This window comes from Neophocaena asiaeorientalis, unplaced genomic scaffold (assembly GCF_003031525.2).
Source record: "Neophocaena asiaeorientalis asiaeorientalis breed wild unplaced genomic scaffold, Neophocaena_asiaeorientalis_V1.1 scaffold671, whole genome shotgun sequence".
NCBI classification, from domain to species: domain Eukaryota; kingdom Metazoa; phylum Chordata; class Mammalia; order Artiodactyla; family Phocoenidae; genus Neophocaena; species Neophocaena asiaeorientalis.
Genome location: NW_020175533.1, coordinates 2,256,403 through 2,277,938, shown reverse-complemented (window position 1 = coordinate 2,277,938; position 21,536 = coordinate 2,256,403). Strand labels below are relative to the sequence as shown.

The following is a 21,536-nucleotide window of genomic DNA, read 5'->3' as shown; positions in this document are numbered from 1 at the left end:
AAACCTTTGGAGATTGGATCCTGTCTGAGAGTTTTGGGTCATTTTGGTCTGTGACCTTTGAGCCTTTTCAAGTGGTAATCTCCAGCCCTTCATCCCATCCAGAATTAAAAGTGCATTGGCCTCTAGGGAAGCGGGGTAGAGTCAGTGTTGGCTGGAACATTTAGTATTTCAGGTATTTCAGGCACACTGATTAAACAAACAAACGTGTTCCCCTTCCCCCTCAAACCCAGTGTTCTTAGGAAGGTTTCTGTTGCTTTGTGTTTATGAAACGGTATTTGTTATCAGTAATCTGTAATCATTCAGTCTCAATTTTTTTTAAACCACTCTCACTTTTCACAGGGTGTTGGAGCAGCAGCTTACAATGAGAAATCAGGTAGGATCACCTCACTCCCACTGTTGTCTCAGAAAATCTTTGCTCATATCTTTCCTCAGTGGAGAAAGGGGAATACAGAGGAGATTATCTCCCCCCCAAGATGCTCAGGTGCGTGACTGCAGGACCTTGTGGGGACCGGGCATATGCCTCAGAAGGGGGACTGCTTCGGAAGCAGTGTGGCGCCAGCAGATGTGTTCCCTTAGGGCTCCCGTTGATCTTATCCTTTGCCCACAAGATGTGAGACCCTTCTGACCACAGCCCTAGAACTGAAACTGTTGATAAGAGGTGACCCACTGATTGTCTCCTTGCTCAACAAGGCTTGTAAGAGCCAAAACGGGGGCTTCCCTGGTGGCGCAGTGGTTAAAAGTCCGCCTGCCGATGCAGGGGACGCGGGTTCGTGCCCCGGTCCAGGAAGATCCCACGTGCCGCGGAGCGGCTGGGCCCGTGAGCCATGGCCGCTGAGCCTGCGCGTCCGGAGCCTGTGCTCCGCAACGGGAGAGGCCACGGCAGCTAGAGGCCCACGTACTGCAAAAAAAATAAATAAATAAAGAGCCAAAACGGAACCTGCCTAAACTTGGGTGGCCCACTTGAGATTTTCAACCAAAGCACAAGCCTGTTGGCTCGGACTACTCATGTGCTGCTGCTTTTAGGTGATTGTAATTGAGGTCACCAGAGGTCTTTCTAGGTGGCTCAGATTAGAAATGGGAATTGAAGTAAAAAATAATTACTACACTATAATCTGTTTTAGGGCACACATTCTTTTCACATCTCTGAAGTAAGGCTACTCTCTACCCACTGATAGGTTTAGTTGGCATCGTTTTTCCTTTCTCAGTGGCATATAGTGATGATGCTTTAGACCCCATGAAATACACTGGCACAGGCTGGGTTCTCCAGGACGCGGAAACTGAGATGGAGTTAGGAATGCAGAAGGTAAAAGGAAAAGAGAAGAAACTGGATTGGGCAGGTGGAACCATCAGACTGTAATGTAAACCTGGCGAAGCTCTGCCAGTCCGGGCTTCCCTGGTGGTGCGGTGGTTGAGAATCCGCCTGCCAATCCAGGGGACACGGGTTCGAACCCTGGTCCGCAAAGATCCCACATGCCGCGGAGCAGCTAAGCCTGTGCACCACAACTACTGAGCCCGTGCTCTAGAGCCCACGAGCCACAACTACTGAAGCCCGTGCGCCTAGAGCCCATGCTCTGCAACAAAAGAAGCCACTGCAGTGAGAAGCCTGCGTACCACAACGAAGCGTAACCCCTGCTCACCTCAACTAGAGAAAAGCCCACATGCAGCAACTAAGACCCAATGCAGCCAAAAATTAATTAATTTATTTATTAATTAAAAAAAAAAAAGCTCTGCCAGTCTGAGGTTGCTCATTGGCGGAGTCCCACATTGGACATCAATGGCCTTGTTCAGCCATTGATGGGAGCCACCCTGAGAATAGCGTGACCTGGGTTGGAAGGCTGAGATGGGCCCTGAGGGGCTAACAACTGGAGGCTGTCAGCTAACCATACTGCCCCCCTCACAGAAGGGGGATCTGAGCAGCACATCATGTTGCTGCCACATGCAGTAAATAATTTTTAGCCAATCAGTTTTTTTTTTTTTTTGGCAGTATGCGGGCCTCTCACTGTTGTGGCTTCTCCTGTTGTGGAGCACAGGCTCCGGACGCACAGGCTCAGCGGCCATGGCTCACGGGCCCAGCCGCATCATGGCATGTGGGATCTTCCTGGACCGGGGCGCGAACCTGTGTCCCCTGCATTGGCAGGCGGACTCTCAACCACTGTGCCACCAGGGAAGCGCAGCCAATCAGTTTTAATTCCACCAAAATCGCGCTACAAAACTAGAGTATGGTGGAGAATTGTTTACTGTCATATTGTCAGTGCTCCGCCCATGTGCTGGACTATGTCCCCAGGAGCATCCTCGACCAATGACTGATAAAAACTGGACAAATATCCCAGCTCCTTTACCCCTCTGGTGATATAATTCTGAGACACATGGTCTAAACTGTCCCCCTGTGGAGTTAAAGCTTCATTTGCTTTGTAACACCCCCTTTATTCATTTCTTTACTTTCCCTGTCTCACTTTCCCACTCTCCTCTTCCCATCCCACACCCCTGGTGTTTTCTGGGATAACCTCCCAAATAAACTTACACTCAAACCTCCGCCTCAGAATCAGCTCCTAGGAGAACCCAAGCCAAGACACGGACAAAGGCTAATGAGTTATGAATAAAGCCTCCACATATTTTTGACTCATAAGTAAGTCCTTTCTAATACTTGTGCCTTAAGCATGGGTCTTCCCACACTTGCCATTTTTATGTAGATTTTTAAAATCTATGAGCCCTGATACGCACAATTTTAAACCACCATCATTGTATCATAGTAGCTACCACTTATTGAATATTTACTGTATGCCAGGCACACGACTAAGCACTTTGTGGTGACTTACCATTGAAAACTCTTGGATATCTTTGGTCTAATGACAGGTCTAGGTGAGAGGGAGAATCAGGAAGGGGCCTAGAGGAAGCTTGTCTTTCCTCTTGCACAGAAGAAGCTCAGTCTCCTGGTGTGAAGTAGAATTACATCCTTTTCAAAGGGACGCTTGCTCATTTCTTTATTTTTTATCTTCTCTCCTTTTCCAGAGATTGATAATCTCAGAGAAAACTACAGTCGGCAAATTTCCATTAATCACAATGACTTCAAAATTTTAAAAGATAATGAGAGTCAGCTGTGGGAAGTCCTCCAGAAAAAATTTAGCTGTATCTTTACCCTAGTTTCTCCAGCCCAGGAAGGTAACAGTGAGTCTCTACAAGTCTTCAGAAAAATGCTGGTGCCCAGGCTAGAGTTATCTGTCTGGAAGGATGACCTCACCAGACATGTTGTTGACGTTGTGGTGAATGCAGCCAATGAAGACCTCATTCATGGGGGAGGCCTGGCCCAGGCCCTTGTGAAAGCTGGCGGCCTTGAAATCCAAGAGGAGAGCAGAAGATGTGTTTCCTCATATGGCAAAATTCCAACTGGTGGCATAGCTATCACAGGAGCAGGGAAGCTTCCCTGCAAACTCATTATCCATGCTGTTGGGCCTCAGTGGGGGTTAATGGATAGCCAGGAATGTATCGATAAACTGCAAAGAGCCATTATAAATATTTTGAATTTTGTCAATAGTGATGGGTGCACTGAGACAGTAGCTATTCCAGCCCTGAGCTCTGGGATTTTCCAGTTCCCTCTGGATTTGTGTACACTGGTCATTGTGGAAACTATCAAGTATTATTTCCAAAACATGCAACTAGCCTGTAATTTGAAAGAAATTCACCTGGTAAGCAATGAGGACCCTACTGTTGCTGCCTTTAAAACTGTTTCAGAAGTCATCCTAGGGAGGAACGAGCTGGGGTCCCGGGTGAGTCAAGAAGCCACCCACCTTTTCAACACTATGGTTGTGAACAACCTGACTCTCCAGATTGTCCAGGGCCACATTGAAATGCAGGAAGTAAGTCTTTGTTTTATTCTCTTGCACTCCCAAAGGGTATCGCTGAACTGTTTATTACCTGTCAAGTATGTTTTGAGCATATACTATTTCAAACACGGTTTAGAAAGCATCTTGTTAAGTAAGGTTAAGAGTATGGATTTCATAGCCAGACCATTTGGATTTCAATACTAGCTTTGCCACTTACTAACTGGGTGACCTGAACCAAATTACTTTACCGTTTGATCCTCAGTTTCCTCATCCGTAAAATAAGGATAATAATAGCACTTATATCTTAGAGTTGGAATCAGTACACATAAACTGCTTAGAATAAAACTTGGCATGTGGTAAGTATTTATAATTATTATTGCCATTACTCTTAGGCACCATGAGAAAATAGAACAATCTTTGATTCTGAGGAACTTAAAATCTATTTTATTCTTTTTAGGTAAAAAGATTCTCTATTTGAAAAATCTCGTTAGGGAGACAAACCATCTGAACATTTCTAAAGCAACCTAGCAATAATAAACAAAAAAGTCTTAATACAAAGTGAATTCATATTTAAGAGTATATACATTTGTGACAAGAGTGGAGTGTAGTAGATCAAGAAGGATTACTTCAGAAGATGTGAGTTTTAAATCTGATCTCAAGTTATGATAGTTATGAATTGGCAGGAGAAGAGGCCTGGGTGGTTAGAATGACGGATCAGAGAGATACAGAGGAATTGACAGATCAAAAGTAGTAGGCTGGACCAGTCAGGAGACCTAAGCGGAGCTGTAAATCGTATTCTGAGTATACGGCTCTGTGCCAGGAGCTGTGGAGGATACAAAGTGTAACTTCGCATTTAGCCAGGGATCATAGGGCACAAAGGTGAGGACCCTGACAGGGAGGGGAGAGAGTCAGGGTAACAGTGAACCTAGGTATTTCTGAATTAGTGCAGCTTCTCTGCCAGGCAGGGAGTACCTCGAAGGTGGAAATCGTGGCTTGTTCATCTCTGTAGCCGTGGGGCTGGTCTCTGGGCATGCAACTGGGTGTTCAACAAATTACTGATGAATAACTGAAGGAGGCAGCAGGGAGCAAGGGTTGCAACAGAGGAAGAGAGAGAAAGAATATAAGGCTATATTCTCTATTTTTCCCCTGGATCTGACTCTCCTATGGCCACAATCAAATAGACTTAATCACAAGTGAAAATATGCCATTTATTTCCTGCAAGACAATTAGAAAGAAGACTGCGGGGACCCCATGAGATGAAATATTTATTTGATAAATCATTAATATGCCAATTTAAAATTAAAGTGGAAACATCCTGGTTGAGTAACTTGTCCCTTTAACTAAAATTTTATTGTATTTAATTATTGCCAACACAAGGAACTTTAAAATTTGTAAAGGATGCCAATGCCCCCGACTTGCAAATTCTGATTTCACTTTCAAAGTGACGCATTCATTAACATCCATGAGAAGTACCGAAGTTACCCCCAAAGGGAGCCAAAGCCATCGGGTTGAATTAGGGGGATCTGGGGACCCCACCAAGAAGGAGGCCTATTTCCCACCAAAGACTTTTTTGTCCCATTTGTGCTTTCTTTCACCATGTACTACTTACCTTAAAAAACACAAACTTTAGGGGATAGAAATTGCCTGAGAAATTTTATTTCCACTCTGTAAGACAAAATGAAAATTCCCATAGAAACAGCAAAAAGTGATGACAGTGGGGCAGAGACTGAAACCACTTATTGATAAAGCTTAAAACAAATCATAGAGAATGCTGTGAATCTGGGATATTGTGGGTATAAGCCAGCAAGGGGCTGACAGATGTTTGCAATAAAACTTGTATCATCTACATACTTTACCTAATTTCTGACTAGGACAGACAGATTCATGGCAGTCAAATGATCACGCTTTGGAAATTTTATATCCATTATTAAGTGATATGTCTGTGGATTTAGGATCTTCAAATGTATTTTTCAAAGCTCTTCAGGGAAATAAAGATTTAAATTAGTCATTTAAGAAAAAGTCATTTAACACTGAATCTTGTTCATTTTTTCCCCTTTTCAGACGAATGTAATTGTTAATTCTGTATATACACATTGTGGTCTTAGAGCTACATCTGTGTCAAAATCAATTCTACAAGCAGCAGGAGATGAAATAGAAAGGGAATTTAGCCAAAATATGACTAAAACACCACTAGATTCCCAGTTGGTACTGGTCACAAAAGGATTTAAATTGCCCTGCAAATACGTATACCATGTGTTGTGGCCTTCAGGATATTCTGAACAAAAACTGGTAAGGTCAAAATAAATTTATCTTTCTGTATCTCCAGAGTCTATGTAGTCTGTTGAATTTCCATCCTGTCATTACATTCATGAAATGTTATTGTCAAGTGGAATAATCCCCATTCTCTAGTACTCCTGTGAATACCTGAAATACTAAACAGGTATTGCTGTCACAAGTTATCTTAAGAAGTTTAATTTAAAATATCACCTAACCCATGTCTAAATTTTAAGTGGACCTACCACAAATAGACACAGAAACATCAGGGCTCCCTCAGTCTGCACACTTGTTCACCTCACTGCACCCAGTGACCCTGTAGGCCTTTTACTAGTGGGCCTGGGATTCAGCCTCTCCATATCTCCTGCCATCTGTTAAATTCCAGGAGTACCCAGATCTCCCTTCCAGTACCATTCCAGTCAAATCTATCACCTGTGGTGTCTGTGCCTGTGGTGGAGCTTAGCTTTCTGCCTGACTCTACAACTGAGGGACGTAAATTACATGCATTAAAGAATAGGGGGAACCTCCTGACCAGTGGAGAGAGGGAAACTTAATCCCCTTTTCTACCTTTGTCTATCTTTATTTTGTCTCCATTTCTGGTCTTCTCTTGTTTAGAGAGCCCTCAAATCCCAAATTGGTCTGCCAGTCACTCTCTACCCCTCAGTTTTTACTACATTAGTAAAACCTTCCTACATTAGTATAACTAATATATATTAGTATAATTAGTATATGTAATTAGTATAATATATATTAGTATAACGTAGGAAGGTTATTAGATAGCCTTCCTACATTAGTCTTCAGTTTGAATGTTGAAACATTGATGGAAGTGTAAATCTGCCAAAAATAAATTATGTAACAGATCTTAATGACATTAAATAAATGTTGCTTACTTACTTTAACCTTTACCTCCTTTTATTAAAGCTCTTTATGTTGACCCAGAAGTGGCAGGTAAGTGGGGATAAACTGAAGGTTGGCTCTCTAACCTGGGGAGAAGGCTACATAAACTGAGGGAAATCACGATGCTCAGACGTCCTGAATGGCACAAAATGGACCACTTTCTCAGCCCTTTCATTTCTCATCATCTAACCTTATAGCTATAATGGGTCCCCTATGGAGTGGTACCTTTCCTGTTCTCTGAGGAGGGATGGACATGGCCCTGAGGAGTAGTGGAGGCTGGCATTGTAAAATACGGGCAGGATTAAGGGGTAAGTGAAGTCTTATTTTTGACTCAAGGCTGATGTTGAATTTGTGTTTTTCCTGCAGACATTGGAAACTGCAATGAAGAAATGCTTGGGAAAATGCCTTGAGCTAAATATAACTTCCATTTCCTTTCCTGCCCTTGGGACTGGAATCTCTGAAGCAGCAGAGATTATGTTTAATGAAGTTTTAATGTTTGCCAGACACCATTTGCAACAATTAACTGTAAAGTTTGTGATCTTCCCAAAAGAACAGCAGTTATATAAGGTAAGTTAATGTCTTAGAAATGTACTTCAGTTCGTTTGTTCATTCATTCACTCAACAACATCTGTTTAGTATCTCCAGAGTAAGGCACGGGGCCTGTTAAGTGCTGTACAGCATGGTGATGGTCTAACTTGGTGAAATTTAATTTTTATAAATTGCTCACTTCTGACCTAGTAAAGAATGTCATTGTACAAGCCATGTTAACCTCACTACCTAGTTTCTGTCTTGTCCTTTGTTGGCGTTTATTCTTCCCTCTGCTCCTTAAAGGTAAGCAACCTCCTAGTTTTATGGGGTCCTCTACTCCTACCCCTTCTCTTTCCCACCTCCCAGGCTGTCTCCGTGTGGGTGGTTGCCATTTTCTCTCTCCCTACAAGGAAACAGACTTGTTCTATCTTGTTCTTTTCTGGAACAAGTGTAAAGTTTCTTATTCCTCTTGCTGCCTCACTAGACACAGGGAGGTTTGTAGTGTTTACTGATTTCCATTGCTGATGTCAAGCTATCCATGTTACATCACTGAAGAAGGAATTGGAAAGAGGTGTTCACAGTGGGGTCTCATGAGCCAGTGTAAGCCAGCTCCAGTACACCACTGTCTCATCCACAGCTGACCTGAAAGATTGGTGAATTACCCAATGAAGTAGCTTACCTTCTTGACAAAATTAAACATCCTGTCATTCGAATGAAGTTCACCAGTCGCGCCCCACCCCCGGCCCCCAGCAGAGGACTGTTACTGGGCCCAGATAGGTGCCCTGAGTACATCTCTGGACTGTCCATAAAGCACCACATCCCTGTAAGAGGAATTAACCACAACTAGAAAAGAAGGCTCTCATTCTCTTCAACATACAAACAAAAATGTAAATGGCGGTTCAACAATACGGAAAAGATCAACCACAGTCTGAGGGCTCCCCCAGGGGCTAATAATAACAGTAGTTGCCATGAGTTGCATCAGCCAGGTACTGTGCCAAGAAGAAGCTGTCTCTCTTCATTCTCCCCTCCGTCCCATGATGAAGCCACTATTGTCATCTCCATTTTACAAATGGGACCAGAGGTTAATATGTACACACCCATCCAGTGGCTGAGCCAAGATACCAACCTGTGTCTGTTGGTCTGACCCCAAAGCCTGTGTTCTGAACCACTAAGCAAAAACACAGAAAAAATAACTTGAAAGATAATACAGCTTTCAGTTTTGTAACTCAAAGGAGAAGATTATCTTACAAAGTAATTTATGTTATACCCCGAACATTGACCATTCCTTCAGGCTTTTTTCAATGTTAACACTACCTTATATCCATGTGGAAGTATGACGTGCACGTACACATATGTGTACACCTCTGGTCTTCTGCTAAGCACATCTTTTCTTCCTAAATAAGTCTTTCAATGAGGGGTGTATGTTCAGAAAGATCAGAGGGCACTTACACAGTTCTTCACAGGGGGCATTACCTTGGCAAGGTCCCTACATTCCAGAAAATGGATTTCTCAGGCATCTAGAGTGGACCTGACTCAGGAAGACCAACCCATACTGAGCTCACAATAAAGTGATATCTATGTTCACACACTCATGAATTTCCAGTTCATGGATGACAATGAGTAAATAACTCCCCAGCTGACTGAAATACTGCGTTCACTCGTATTTCATGATGATAAGGGTCCTGGGTGCCACTGAGTATCTGTAAAAGGCCATGAACAGTCATTCATTGGGTTATTTAACAAATATGTATTGCATATGTACCTTGTGCCAGACATCACGTCTCAGAAAAAGGAACTCCTTACTAGGAACACTCCTCTCACATTCCTCACATGAGGTGTTAGTCATTCGTGGACAGAGCTGGAAAAACTGCCAAATTCTTGTCATTTGGATCTACTTTTCCAAACTACTTGCAGACTTGTCTGCTTGTCATCCACACCCTCTATGTTATTGATACTGATTAAGTTACAGTTTTCTTTCACATTCAGTTCAAAAGCCTTGCCTAAATGACTTCTAACCCTGCGACACACACTGACTTTTAAGTGACTTTGTAAGAGAACTGATTTTTATCCATGTTGTGTTTGTCAGCTGTTATTAGTCTGTGTATCAGCAGATAATGTTATGTCATTTGTTTTGGAGGGCAGGGAAGTCCCTCCCTGTTATGACCTCTCCAGGTACTAAATAAGCATGGTAAGATTGAGGGCTTTTTTGCTCTGTAAATAGCAGCTGCAAATATAATTTATGAAGAAAAAGTACAACAGATTAAGAAACTTCATTATTAAAGTTCAGATGCAATGAAAAATGTAGTCTTTACTACATTATTTACCGTCTTTTTCAATGAAGAATTACTACCAATTGCATCAACTTTAAACAAGGAAGACCCTGGGCATGGTGGTTCCAAACCCTAGGAGAGATGAGTTTTTTCAAATAGATACTATGTTAAAGGATCTACCTGGCAATATACATAAATCTTTGTGTGTAGACTGTCACATACTAATAATTATAACAATAGCTAACATATTGAATATTTATAATATGCTGGGTACAATTATAAGCACTTTACAGGAATTGATCATTTATTTAATCTACAAACAAAGCATGGTGTGCGTATCACTTTTTAAAATGAATTTGTTTTATTGATTACAAGAGCATCTTCCTCTGTCTTCTTCAGTGACATATCCACAGCTTTAGTTCAGTGCCTAATGTGCAATTAGCAGGGCATTAATATCTATGAATGAATGAATGAATGAATAAGTGATATTCTGCCTTGGGATGTACATTCTCCTTCTTTGTATGCCAGATTTTAAGGTGCTTTTATTTGTTTTTTCTTTTCCATTTTTCCTATACTTGTTTCCCCTACATGTTCTAATAGAGTGCAGTGCCGCACTTGCTGTTCCTGAGGACTTTCCTAAAGGCTGCTTTAGATTTGTGGCAGTGGAAATGGGGGGTGAAAGAGTGGATGAGGTCAAGTATGTGAGTGTAGGTAGAGAGAGGGATTTTGATGACAGTGGCTAAAAGCCCCACTTAGGACTCTCTGCTCTGTTTTGCTTCTCGTAGGCTTTCAGCACTGAAATGGAAAAGAATAAGTTGAAGCTGCAGGGTCTCAACAATTACCCTGGTGGTGAGTAAGAAACTCACGGATCTAGAAATAGAGTCTACCATCATAGGCTCATTTTATTCTTGATCATCCAAACTAATGGAGGGGAGAAGATGAATAAATAAGCCAAACATGTTTCATTGTGCTCCTGCCTGGATACCAATGTGCTCTATACCTGACCATGATTCTATTTTTGCTCAGTCTAGTTTCATGATATGAACAGAGAGAAGCTAAGTTGAAGTAGGTAATCCACAGTGTGGGTAGCTCATTCACAAATAGATGTCTATATATTTTTCTCATAAGCTTACTAAGCCAGTTACGCTTTCTGATTTGAATGGAGTGCCATCTAAATGGGGTTACTTATTAGTTATCATAGAAAATACATCTCAATAATACCAGATAATAACAAGTGGATTAAACCAATGCTACCCAAACCTGAGTAATCACTGGAATTGTGATGGAAACTTTAAAACAAACAAACAAAAATATGTATGGCCCAACTCTACAGATTCTGATTCAGGAACTTTGGGTCTGGGCCAAGCATGTATATTTTTCAATGCTTCCTGGTCAGTTTTGCTGCAGAACCAGGTCTGGGGATCACTGGACTAAACCAATCCTGGTAGTTGTTGGAGAAGGATTAACTTTGTCTTATAACTCCATTCCTGTAGAGGAGTTTGAGTGGACTGAGATGGAACTGTGTCATGACAACTAGGATGTGTACTTCTGAAATAATCTTTTAATCCACAGTGTTCTATACATGTTAAGAACACCAGACATTCAACCAGCAATAGAAACTATTAGGATATTTTCTATTAGGGTCGAAATGATTTGCTTATACCCTTTATTAGAAGAGTTCACTTTTGGACATTCAGTGTACAGCAGTGTTGGAAATGAAGAAGAGGGAACTTGAAGAGCTCTGGCCTGTGACTGTACCTCTTATGAGCCTATTTATCTATCTGTAAAATGGTGATAATGACAGATTGTTGTGAGGATAACTGGAGATTATGTAAAAATGTTCTGTAAATTACGAAGCATTAAACAAATGTCAGGGGATAAATAATGAATGAGAGGATGGACAGACTCCCAAGGTGGCCTAGAAGAGGGAGAGATGCCCTTTGACTGGAAGGGAGCAAGAATGACTTCATGGACAAGATGGTTCTAAGTTGGGCTTTGAGGATGGCAAGATTTTCAATGGCCAGAGTTGGTGGGGGTAGGGCACCCAAAGTGAAGAAAACTCACAGAAGCAAACAAATGCACTGCATGTTTGGGAAACCACAGTGACTCTAGGGAAGTTAGATAAGAGGAGTTTTAGGAGAGGGTAATATGCAAGAGGAACATACAAATGTCCCTATATCATTAATCTGAAAAATGGGGCCAGGCGTTGCCATTTACTTCAGTAATTTTTGAGGACATCGATAAAGGAATTATAGTACAGGACAGTAACAGACATTAATAATGATTAATGATGATGATCTCAGATTATTAAGGAAAAGTTAAACTAGGATGGCAGGGAAGTATGTTTCTATTATAAGTATTTAACTAATAAATAGTTAAAGTGAATTATGTTTTGATGCTAGAAGAGACTCCTTGAGTGATTTCAATAATTTAGTTACCTAGAAGAACAACTCTTCTTTCCTAATAATGATGGATAAATGAAATATCACCATGCATTGTTTTTATTTTCTCCTAAAAATAATATAAGCTCCCAGGCAGAACAAGTGTTTTTTTAAAAAGTATGTCATCAATATAAGAATCTCTGTCACCTCTTACTGTTGTCTAAAACTTTGGCTTTTATTGTTACCAGAGGGAGGCCATTCTCCCTCTCCTACTTTTAGGTATGTCCTGGTACTTTTTCATAGCTCCTGGTACCACCCAACTGCTATATCAGGGGAAAAGATGCTAATGACCACTACTGTCCTGAGATCACTCACTGGGAAGCAGAATTGTATGAGCACTGGAGTCAGGTTGCCCACACACCTACCAGCTCCCTGGCCACCACTTACAAGTCCTATAACTATGGGCATGTCACTTAGTAACTATCTGAATCAGTTTCCTCATTTGTAATATGGGTCCTACTAATAGTACGTATTTCATAGGATTGTGAGAATTGAATAAAATAATACATGTAAAGCACTTAGAATAATCCTAGAAATATTAAGTGTTCAACTTACTTTTTCCCCTCAAAATATGTTTCTGAGATTTATCCGTATAGTTAAAGTTTACTCCTTTTCATTGCTATAATATTCCATTGTTTAGCAGCACTGACCTCCAAATGTTGGTTGTGGAGGTGCAAGATGTCCTGTCATATACAGATAAGATATAAAAAGGAATCCCAGGTAGTGGAATTATGGGTATTTCTTTGTTTCATTATACTATGATAATTTCCAATTTTTCAAAAATTGGCTTTATCTATGGCTTTCAGAGATATTTGATTTTAAACCTGGTGGTAACAAGAGTTTACGGAAAATCCCATTCAGCAAGAAATAATAGTTGGTTAGCATCCAGGATGAGATTACAAGGTGAACTCCTCTGTAAATTGACAGATGCAACACAGCAGGGGCAAGACATGATAAGCTAAACTCTGTGTCCCCAAGGAGACACTTATATATCCATTTAGATTTTCTTTGTGCCCAGCAAAGCTCTCAGAGATAGGTACTTAATTGAGGCTGCTACTACTAAGGATGCCCAGGGCAAACAGTGGCTATGGTGTTTTGTTCTGTACTGGTTTAAAACCCACCTGCCTTCTGTGGTTGCTTATGATAGTGTTTTCAGTCCCCCAGGGGACCGGAGAGAAGAGAGAAAATAGATTTCCTGTCCTCAATCTGGTGGGATCCAATCAGGAAAAGATAGATGAGGCCCAAGCATGGATCCAGAGGATACTGACCCTCCAGGACTACCACATCATTGAGGATATGCATATCCTCTACCTCGGGAAAAAGGAACATGGCTATTTGTCTGAGCTTCAGAAAACCTCACGGGTTTCTATCTCAGAGATTATCAGCCCGGGAAAAGCACATTTAGAGATTAAAGGAGCCCAGGCTGACCTCTTTAAGGCAGTTATGAACATTGAACTTATGCTGTGTGAAGTTCAAGAGGAAATAGCAAGAAAAAAGGAGCGCATCCTTTGGAGCTTGTCAGGTGAGTAACTTTCAATTAAGTTGGAAAGTCAGCCCTTCCAACTTTTGGGCGTGAGCGTGCATGTGTGTAAGTGAGTGAGAGATAGAATGGAAGAGGAGAGAGAGCAAACCATGCTGGGTCTGTTAGGCCATAACTTTTATAACCGTTTTTTGGCTCTTTCTACCAGCAGGGTTAATTATTAGTAAATGAACACACACACACACACACACACACACACACACACACACACACACGATTGGGTTTACTGATGATGACATGGATTGCCTAAGAGGCAATTATGACCAGGATAACCCAAGACCAGGCTCTAGGGAAAAAAAGTACATCCCTAATTCTGCAGATGGAGCATTCAAATGCAGACACATTCCACTTACTTAATTCATTTCTTTAATTGAGTTTTATTGCAATTATTTATTGCTGACAGCGTTAGGAGCCCTAAAATTACTTTGAGCCTTCCCACCAGAGTAAATTTCATTGGTACTGTGAGGTCCACTCAAGTATCACTCATTCAATGGGGCAAAATCCATCGGGATGACTATGGGAATTTGGGTCTGGAGAGATCCTTTTAACTTAGCCCTAGAGCTAATTGGGAGATCATACCATTGAAAATACTGTCTTGGGAAATAGAGGCTTATTCCTTCATTTATTCAACTAATGTGTATTGCATCCGTGTTATGTGAAGCATTGTGCTAGGTGCTTGGGATACAGTGATAAGATGAACATTGTTCCCACTCAAAATCTAACTGGGGGGCTTCCCTGGTGGCGCAGTGGTTGAGAGTCCGCCTGCCGATGCAGGGGACGTGGGTTCGTGCCCCAGTCCGGGAAGATCCCACATGCTGCGGAGGGGCTGGGCCCTTGAGCCATGGCCGCTGAGCCTGCGCGTCCGGAGGCTGTGCTCCGCAACGGGAGAGGCCACAACAGTGAGAGGCCCGCATACCGCAAAAAAAAAAAAAAAAATCTAACTGGGGAAACTGAGAGGTAAGCAGGTTAGTTATGAACAGGAAGGTGAAAGTGCTCTGGAAACAACTAGGTGAGGCACCTAACCCAGACTTGGGAGGTAAGGGGAAAGCTTCTCAGGGGATGTGTCACAAATGGAGAAGTGAAGAATAGGTAGGAGTTAGTAAGGCAAAGAAAGAAACTTTCAAGAAATCAGACCATAGCTGGGCCTAGGTTATGCAAGACTTCATAAATCACATGAAAGTATTCAGAGTTTTTCTTGAAACAAATGGAGAGCCTTGAATGATTTTAAGCAAAGACAAGGTCAGACTTGTATTTTAGAAAGATCACTGGTTGTAACATGGAGAGTGACTTTAGTGCAAAAATTCAGATGTAAAACTTCAGGGAACGTCTTATTTTCACCATGTGTTTGTAAAAATAGTTCAGGCGGATATGGTCGAAGTGAGTGGGAGTTTGCAATAAATGTTGTATCCATAGTCCACAGAAAACCCAATGTCAAAAAACATGGACAAAAATAATACTCAAGAATGAGACCCAAGATTATGATTTCTACTTAGCTCTTAAAACATAGTGAATGGGGGTCTTTAAACTGACATTGACACTTCTCAAGAGAACAAGGTAGAAAATAACACTGATGTCCTGTAATGCTTGTGGCATTACTTTAACTGCCTTCGTAAAGTTGGCCCATTCTCCTAGCTGTTGGCAATTTAGTCACGTTAAGTCCCTTGCTCTGCTGCAAGGTGGCATTTTTTGGCAGTTGATGACTAAGCATATTATTCTACAGCAGCGTTTCAGAGGTTCATAGAGACTCACCCCCTCTTAATCAGGTTAAGATCTACATTAACAAAATGAATAATTTTTTTTTTTTTTGCGGTACGCAGGCCTCTCACTGTTGTGGCCTCTCCCGTTGCGGAGCACAGGCTCCGGACGCGCAGGCTCAGCGACCATGGCCCATGGGCCCAGTCGCTCCGCGGTATGCGGGATCCTCCCGGACCAGGGCAGGAACCCGTGTCCCCAGCATCGGCAGGCAGACTCTCAACCACTGCGCCACTGGGCAAACCCAAAATGGGTAATTTTGAAATGAGTTATTACTACAGGGAGCATCAGCTATCCACCAGAACAGTATGTTTTAAATAATAGAAGATAGGCATGTGCTCCTCTTTTATGGTTCTCTTCTAATCCTTCCTGGTGAGTGTTTCTGATGGCAGGACTTCGTGGATCTTTGAGTTTCCGGTGCCCAGCTTAGTGCCTGGCATGTAATAGGAGCTCAGTAAATGTTTGCTGAACTCAAGAGAACTGAACTCTTATACTATACTTTATAAATGTGAGCTATTGCTCTCCAGATTTAATTTACAATCTCTTTGAAATGTCTTGGCTTTGGTGTTCCTCTGCTATGCAGTTATGTTCCTCCCGCTTTCCTGCTTTCTGGATTTACAACTTGGCCCTCTATAAGTTTCTCTGAATTTATCATCTGCTTTTTGTGGTTAAATTGAGCCCACTCAATTAGATAATGTGCTAGGGATTAGGTCATTTTAGTATACTTGGTCTTAAGTCAAATGGAAAGTAAACTGAAAGAAAAGAAGCCTTTTTTGGTGTTTTCTTATGTCCATCTGTGTATTTAGTCCAGTAAGGAGCTCCTTTGGGCAATAAAAGGTTGTCCCTTGAATGTAAAATAGGAAAGAAGTTAAGGAAGGAAAAGAGCGAAAAGGAAGGAAGGGAGGAAAGACATGACACCACAAACTATTAATCTCCAAATTTTGTTCTTCTTCGTTGGGTGGCCTATGAATAACATATATACTAAATATTCTACCTTGCCCCTTACAGAAAGCACTGGTGAAAGCCAGGTTTATAATCTTGGATCTGTACTTATTAGCTTTGTGATATTGAGCAAGTCACTTAACTTCTCTGAGTTTCAATTTCCCTATTTGTAAAACTGTGTTAATTATTTCAGTGGTGGTTTGTAATACCCAAATGAGGTAGAGATACAAAACTGTTTCGAAAACTTTGAGGTATTACATAAATGTCATACCGTTTTCCATCACCCCTTAACATTTTCTTATGCTTATGTTTTTTGTTGATTGGCATCCTGGCTAGAAATACAAACATTTCCTATTAGCAATACAACTATATATCATCATTACAGCATTGATGGGGGGAGTATATATTAATGCTCTTTTTTCTTTTATCCCCTCAGCTTCATAATCCAAATCATCTGAGGACAAATTTATTTATTTATTTATTTATTTATTTATTTATTTATTCTGTGGGAGATTCTGCCTCCCATGGGATGTAACGTTTTTTCTTGAGCTCGATTATTTTATTTATTTATTTATTTATTTATTTATTTATTTATTTGCCCGCACCCCGCGGCATCTGGAACTTCCTGGACCAGGGATCAAACCTGAGCCCCCTGCAGTGGAAGTGTGGAGTCTTAACCACTGGACCACCAAGGAAGTCCTGAGGACAAATTTATTAACCCCCTATTTTATCCTATGACTTCTCATGGTATTATAGCTGTCCTTGCATGTCCTAAACATATGAGGCATACAAGTTAAACTGCTTATATATTCCTCCAAATTTTTATAATTTGTTTCATTTAATTTCTGTTTATTTATTTATTTACTTATTTGGCCATGGGGCACGGCTTGCAGGATCTTAGTTTCGCGACCAGGGATCGAACCCAGGCCCCGGCAGTGAAAGCACTGAGTCCTAACCACTGGACAGCCAGGGAATTCCCTCATTTAATTTCCTTACAAACCTTTCCCTCTCACGAGCACTGAGACAAAGTTTTATGTTACTCATTTTCAGGGCAGCAGATTGATCAGCAACCAGAAAACCAGAATCCAATGAAGGAAAATACATTTTTGAAATGCCTGAAGCTTTCAACTCGAGAAATTCAGGATCAAAAGAAACAGTTTGAACACTGTGGTTTGTGGGTTATAAAGGTATACTTAATTAAGGGAGGAATTTGACTTATCTGCTGTCACTTGGTTCTACAGCCAAAAGAAGAACTCCCCTGCTAATGTCTCTAAGCTAGCTGCTCAATGACCTGGAATCCTAGGAATTAGTCTGAAAGGAGGGCAGGGATGGGCAGGTATGAGAGATATAATTGGAATCAAGTGGTAGAAATGATGTCAGGATGTACAGAAGCATAGACCCAAGACTCAGAGATAAGCTATCTGCCTGTCTTGAAGCAAAATAAAAGAAACGCAATAGCATTTATCACGCTTATAATTATTTACCTATTTTTAGCTCTCACTAAACTATGAGCTTTAACAGGGCAAAGACTGTGTCTGCAGTTGACCATTTCATTACCAGCAATCACATAGTGATTGCTCAGGGAATTTTTATCGAAGTAGGGACAGGGAATTTTGAAGAGATAGAAGTCAAAATAGGAGAGGGTTGGGGCCAGGAGAGACTCTTAGCAACTTTATATGAAAAGCAAATCACATGCAAAGTAATATGCACATAAGTGCCTTTATTTTTGAAGCAGAGTAGCACGCAATTTAAGTAGCAGTTCTCCAGTTTCTTTTTCAGTTTTTCATTTCCTTGGGCTGTAGGTGGAGAAGGTAGACAATGCACTTCTCATGGCTGCCTTCCAAAGAAGGAAGAAAATGATGGAAGAGAGAACCCATGGGAAACCTGTGAGCCACAGGTTGTTTCAGCAAGTCCCACACCAGTTCTGCAAAATGGTATGCAGAGTCGGCTTTCACAGAATGTACTCCGTGCCCTGCGGTAGGTGTCAGTCCCTCATAATCGGGGTTACTCTATGCAGGAATTGGTGAGCAGACATCAGCAGATGACTCACCACTAACAGCATTTGTTGCTTTGGTAAGGGGGTCATTTACAACTGGGATTTAGTGGTAAAGTTATTTGGAAAGGGTCATATTTAAAATTTTTCCTTCACATATACTGTGGCTGGTGGCTTTTATGTTGATGAAATTGTTTGCAGTAAGAGCTACAGTTCACACTGTTTTTCCCCTTTCTGTGTTTGTGTCCTATCTGCAGAGAGCACCCTGGAGCTTTTTTTTTTTTCTTATCTCAACGAAATTATTATCAACGCTACCAAACAATCTTCCTCCCTTAATTAAAAGAGCATTTTCCTGAATATAATAAAGTTGGTCCTTTCTCTTTTTTTTTTTTTTTTTTTTTTTTGTGGTACACGGGCCTCTCACTGTTGTGGCTTCTCCCGTTGCGGAGCACAGGCTCCGGACGCGCAGGCTCAGCGGCCATGGCTCAAGGGCCCAGCCGCTCCGCGGCATGTGGGATCTTCCCGGACCGGGGCACGAACCCACATCCCCTGCATCGGCAGGCGGACTCTCAACCACTGCGCCACCAGGGAAGCCCTGGTCTTTTCTCTTCCATGCTCTTCATTTCCAGTAGCTGCCAGTGAATGAATTAGGCATAACCTTAGTTATGGGGGTTCTACGTGTAGTAGCTTCTATGTCTCAGTTGTACAAAAATATTTCATACTTTACTGCGATATTTTCTCTTTTAAATCTCTCCATAAGAAGCTAAGAAGTTTAGTAATCATCATGGAGGATACTAGCGAGGCAGCTTGATTTTGCCTGGTCCATTAAATATGTCGCTTTTGATCTTTACCTTTCAAATACATAGCATGATCCTTCCTGCAGAGCCTACTCCAAGGCTTGATTTCTGGAAAGCAAAGGCTCTGGAAATGATCTCTTTGCCCCAGAGAAAACATAAGCAATACCCAGGGTAAAAATTGGACCTGAACAATTTTTCACCTGGGGGTAAAAATTGATAAATGAATCCCCACCAAGAAGTCTTGGAGTGTAACCAGGGAAGTGATGATCAGTATGATCCTTTCACTGGCAAAATCTTAAAAATTCACGACTTCCATTTGCTCCTAAACCCATTGTAGCTGGCATCTCTGCACTCCACCCCTGCCCCTCCTATTTTGACTTAAACTACTCTAAGAACATCACAATCCTCATATTTTTCAAATCCAGCGAGTGCCCTCTTTTCAGTTCTGTGGTAGACACTGCTAATTGCCTACCCAACATCTGTGCACATATTTCTTCCCCAAGTAGCTAAGACACACACCATCCTCCCAAGGAAGACTGTCACAAAGTCTCATCTTAGCTTATTATCAGCCTCAAGTCCAGACAGTACTTTCTTAAAGCTTAAAGGCAAGGTAATTTTCCTAATACATTCATTACACAACGATATGAGAGGGAGCAGGAAAACCGCAATAAAAACTCCCAGTTCGAAAGGGGAGAAAGGAAAACACACAAGTCACTGGTCTACACCACTAACCACGTGCTGCTGGACCGGTATAGTATTCTATTCTGGGAGTGGAGTAAGACATTTGTTTTGCACTCTGGGAAAAATCTTCCTTACGTATTGCCGCCCTTGGTCATTTCTAGGTGAACTGCCTACCAGGGGTCTATGGATTGCCCTAGGGATCTAGAATGCTCCCAGGCTACTGATAGCTGGACTTGTAGTTTTTTTCAGCCATACGATTCCTTTAAAAACTAAGCAGCATGAGGCCTGTTTGTTTCTGGTCAAGTTTGTGTCGTTTTAACCCAGCCAAATATCTTGTCTCCATCTAGTCTTTAAGCCTCAAGATTCTGGTCTTTTACCTACTGGCCTCTGTGCTCTGCCCACTTCCCTAGCCATTAGCTCAACAGCTACTGCCTTGAGGGAATTCAGGCAATTCAGACTCAGTGGGGAGATAATACTCATAATGTGACCTGTGCCAATGTGTCTGGTGAGAACGTTTAACTGAACGTGCCTGAGAAACCCTGGAGACATCAGTTTTGTCACCACTGAGCAACTCATTTTTTTTAACCTAGTTTTCATTTGGAGTGTAAAGGCTCCTGGCTTTTTCACACCTGCATGGTTCCAAATTATGGGACTCTCAGTAAACTTAGATGCCATGTGTTGGTAGAGGGGGCTTCTATTAACAAAGCTTTATTTATTTTTTTCTATCTTTCTTGCATTCTAGCCAGTTCTATTCTGAATGCATCTCTTGCTTGTAAGACTTGGATGAATGTTCCTGCATGCTTGCAGTTTCTTTATTGGATTCATTCATTCATTCCATAAGTATTTATTGAAAACCATTCTAAGCGTCAGGCCCTGTGCTATGTGGGAGGGATACAACGGTGAAACAAAATAGAGTTCCTGCCCTTATAATTTAAATCTAGTGAGTCCATCTGTTGTCCTTTTTTTAAATATTGGTATTTTCTGGAGTTCTGAAGGAACCTTTGCTCTTTTTCCTCTACAATGTCCCCCTGCGTGATTACACCTATTCCCATGACTTCAACTCCTACCTCTATGGTGATGACTTGCAAATTTGTAACTCTAACCCCCTACGTTTCTCCGGACCCGCAGGCCCATATTTCTGTCTTTTGGACACCTCTACCTAGATGTCCCATAGCCACCGCAAACTGAATGCTTTTCTTGGCCATACTTTTCCTTAAGAAAGGGGCTCCCCCCACCCCACCCCCCATACTCCCTAAACTGGCTAATACCCCCATCCATCTACCAGGTCTCCTAGGCTGGAAACTTTATCATCCTCCATTCCTTCCTTTCTCTCGCTCTCATATTGAGGCAGTCATGCAGTTCTAGTGATTCTCAATAAAATTCTCAGTCCAGACTTACCTCTCTGTTCCTACTGCTTTAGTTCATCTTCCCCTAAGCCTAGACCATTACCTGGTCTTTTCCTTGCCTCAAAACCATCTGACCTGTCCTTTACTCTGCTACCAGAATTAGCATGCTAAAAAATTACACGCCTGTTTAACATCTACATTTTTAGTTGCCTACAAGGTAAAAAACCCAAACTCCTTAGCAGAGCATTTAAGGC

At 41.7% G+C, this 21,536-nt stretch overlaps 1 protein-coding gene across 4 annotated transcripts in view; it reads left to right on the top strand.

Moving 5' to 3' along the window:
• The window catches only part of PARP9 (poly(ADP-ribose) polymerase family member 9), a 32,752-nt gene that overhangs the window by 5,926 nt on the left and 5,290 nt on the right, over positions 1–21,536 (top strand). For 2 of the 4 annotated variants that reach the window (XM_024769199.1, XM_024769200.1), the window contains exons 3-10: positions 340–373; positions 3,010–3,854; positions 5,883–6,110; positions 7,359–7,559; positions 10,576–10,639; positions 13,388–13,753; positions 17,516–17,652; positions 18,268–18,442. In XM_024769199.1, coding sequence (XP_024624967.1) covers positions 340–373; positions 3,010–3,854; positions 5,883–6,110; positions 7,359–7,559; positions 10,576–10,639; positions 13,388–13,753; positions 17,516–17,652; positions 18,268–18,442 — 2,050 coding nt within the window. Of the gene's footprint in view, positions 1–339; positions 482–3,009; positions 3,855–5,882; positions 6,111–7,358; positions 7,560–10,575; positions 10,640–13,387; positions 13,754–17,515; positions 17,653–18,267; positions 18,443–21,536 lie in introns of all 4 variants that reach the window. The other 2 variants (XM_024769196.1, XM_024769197.1) reach the window with 1 other exon arrangement.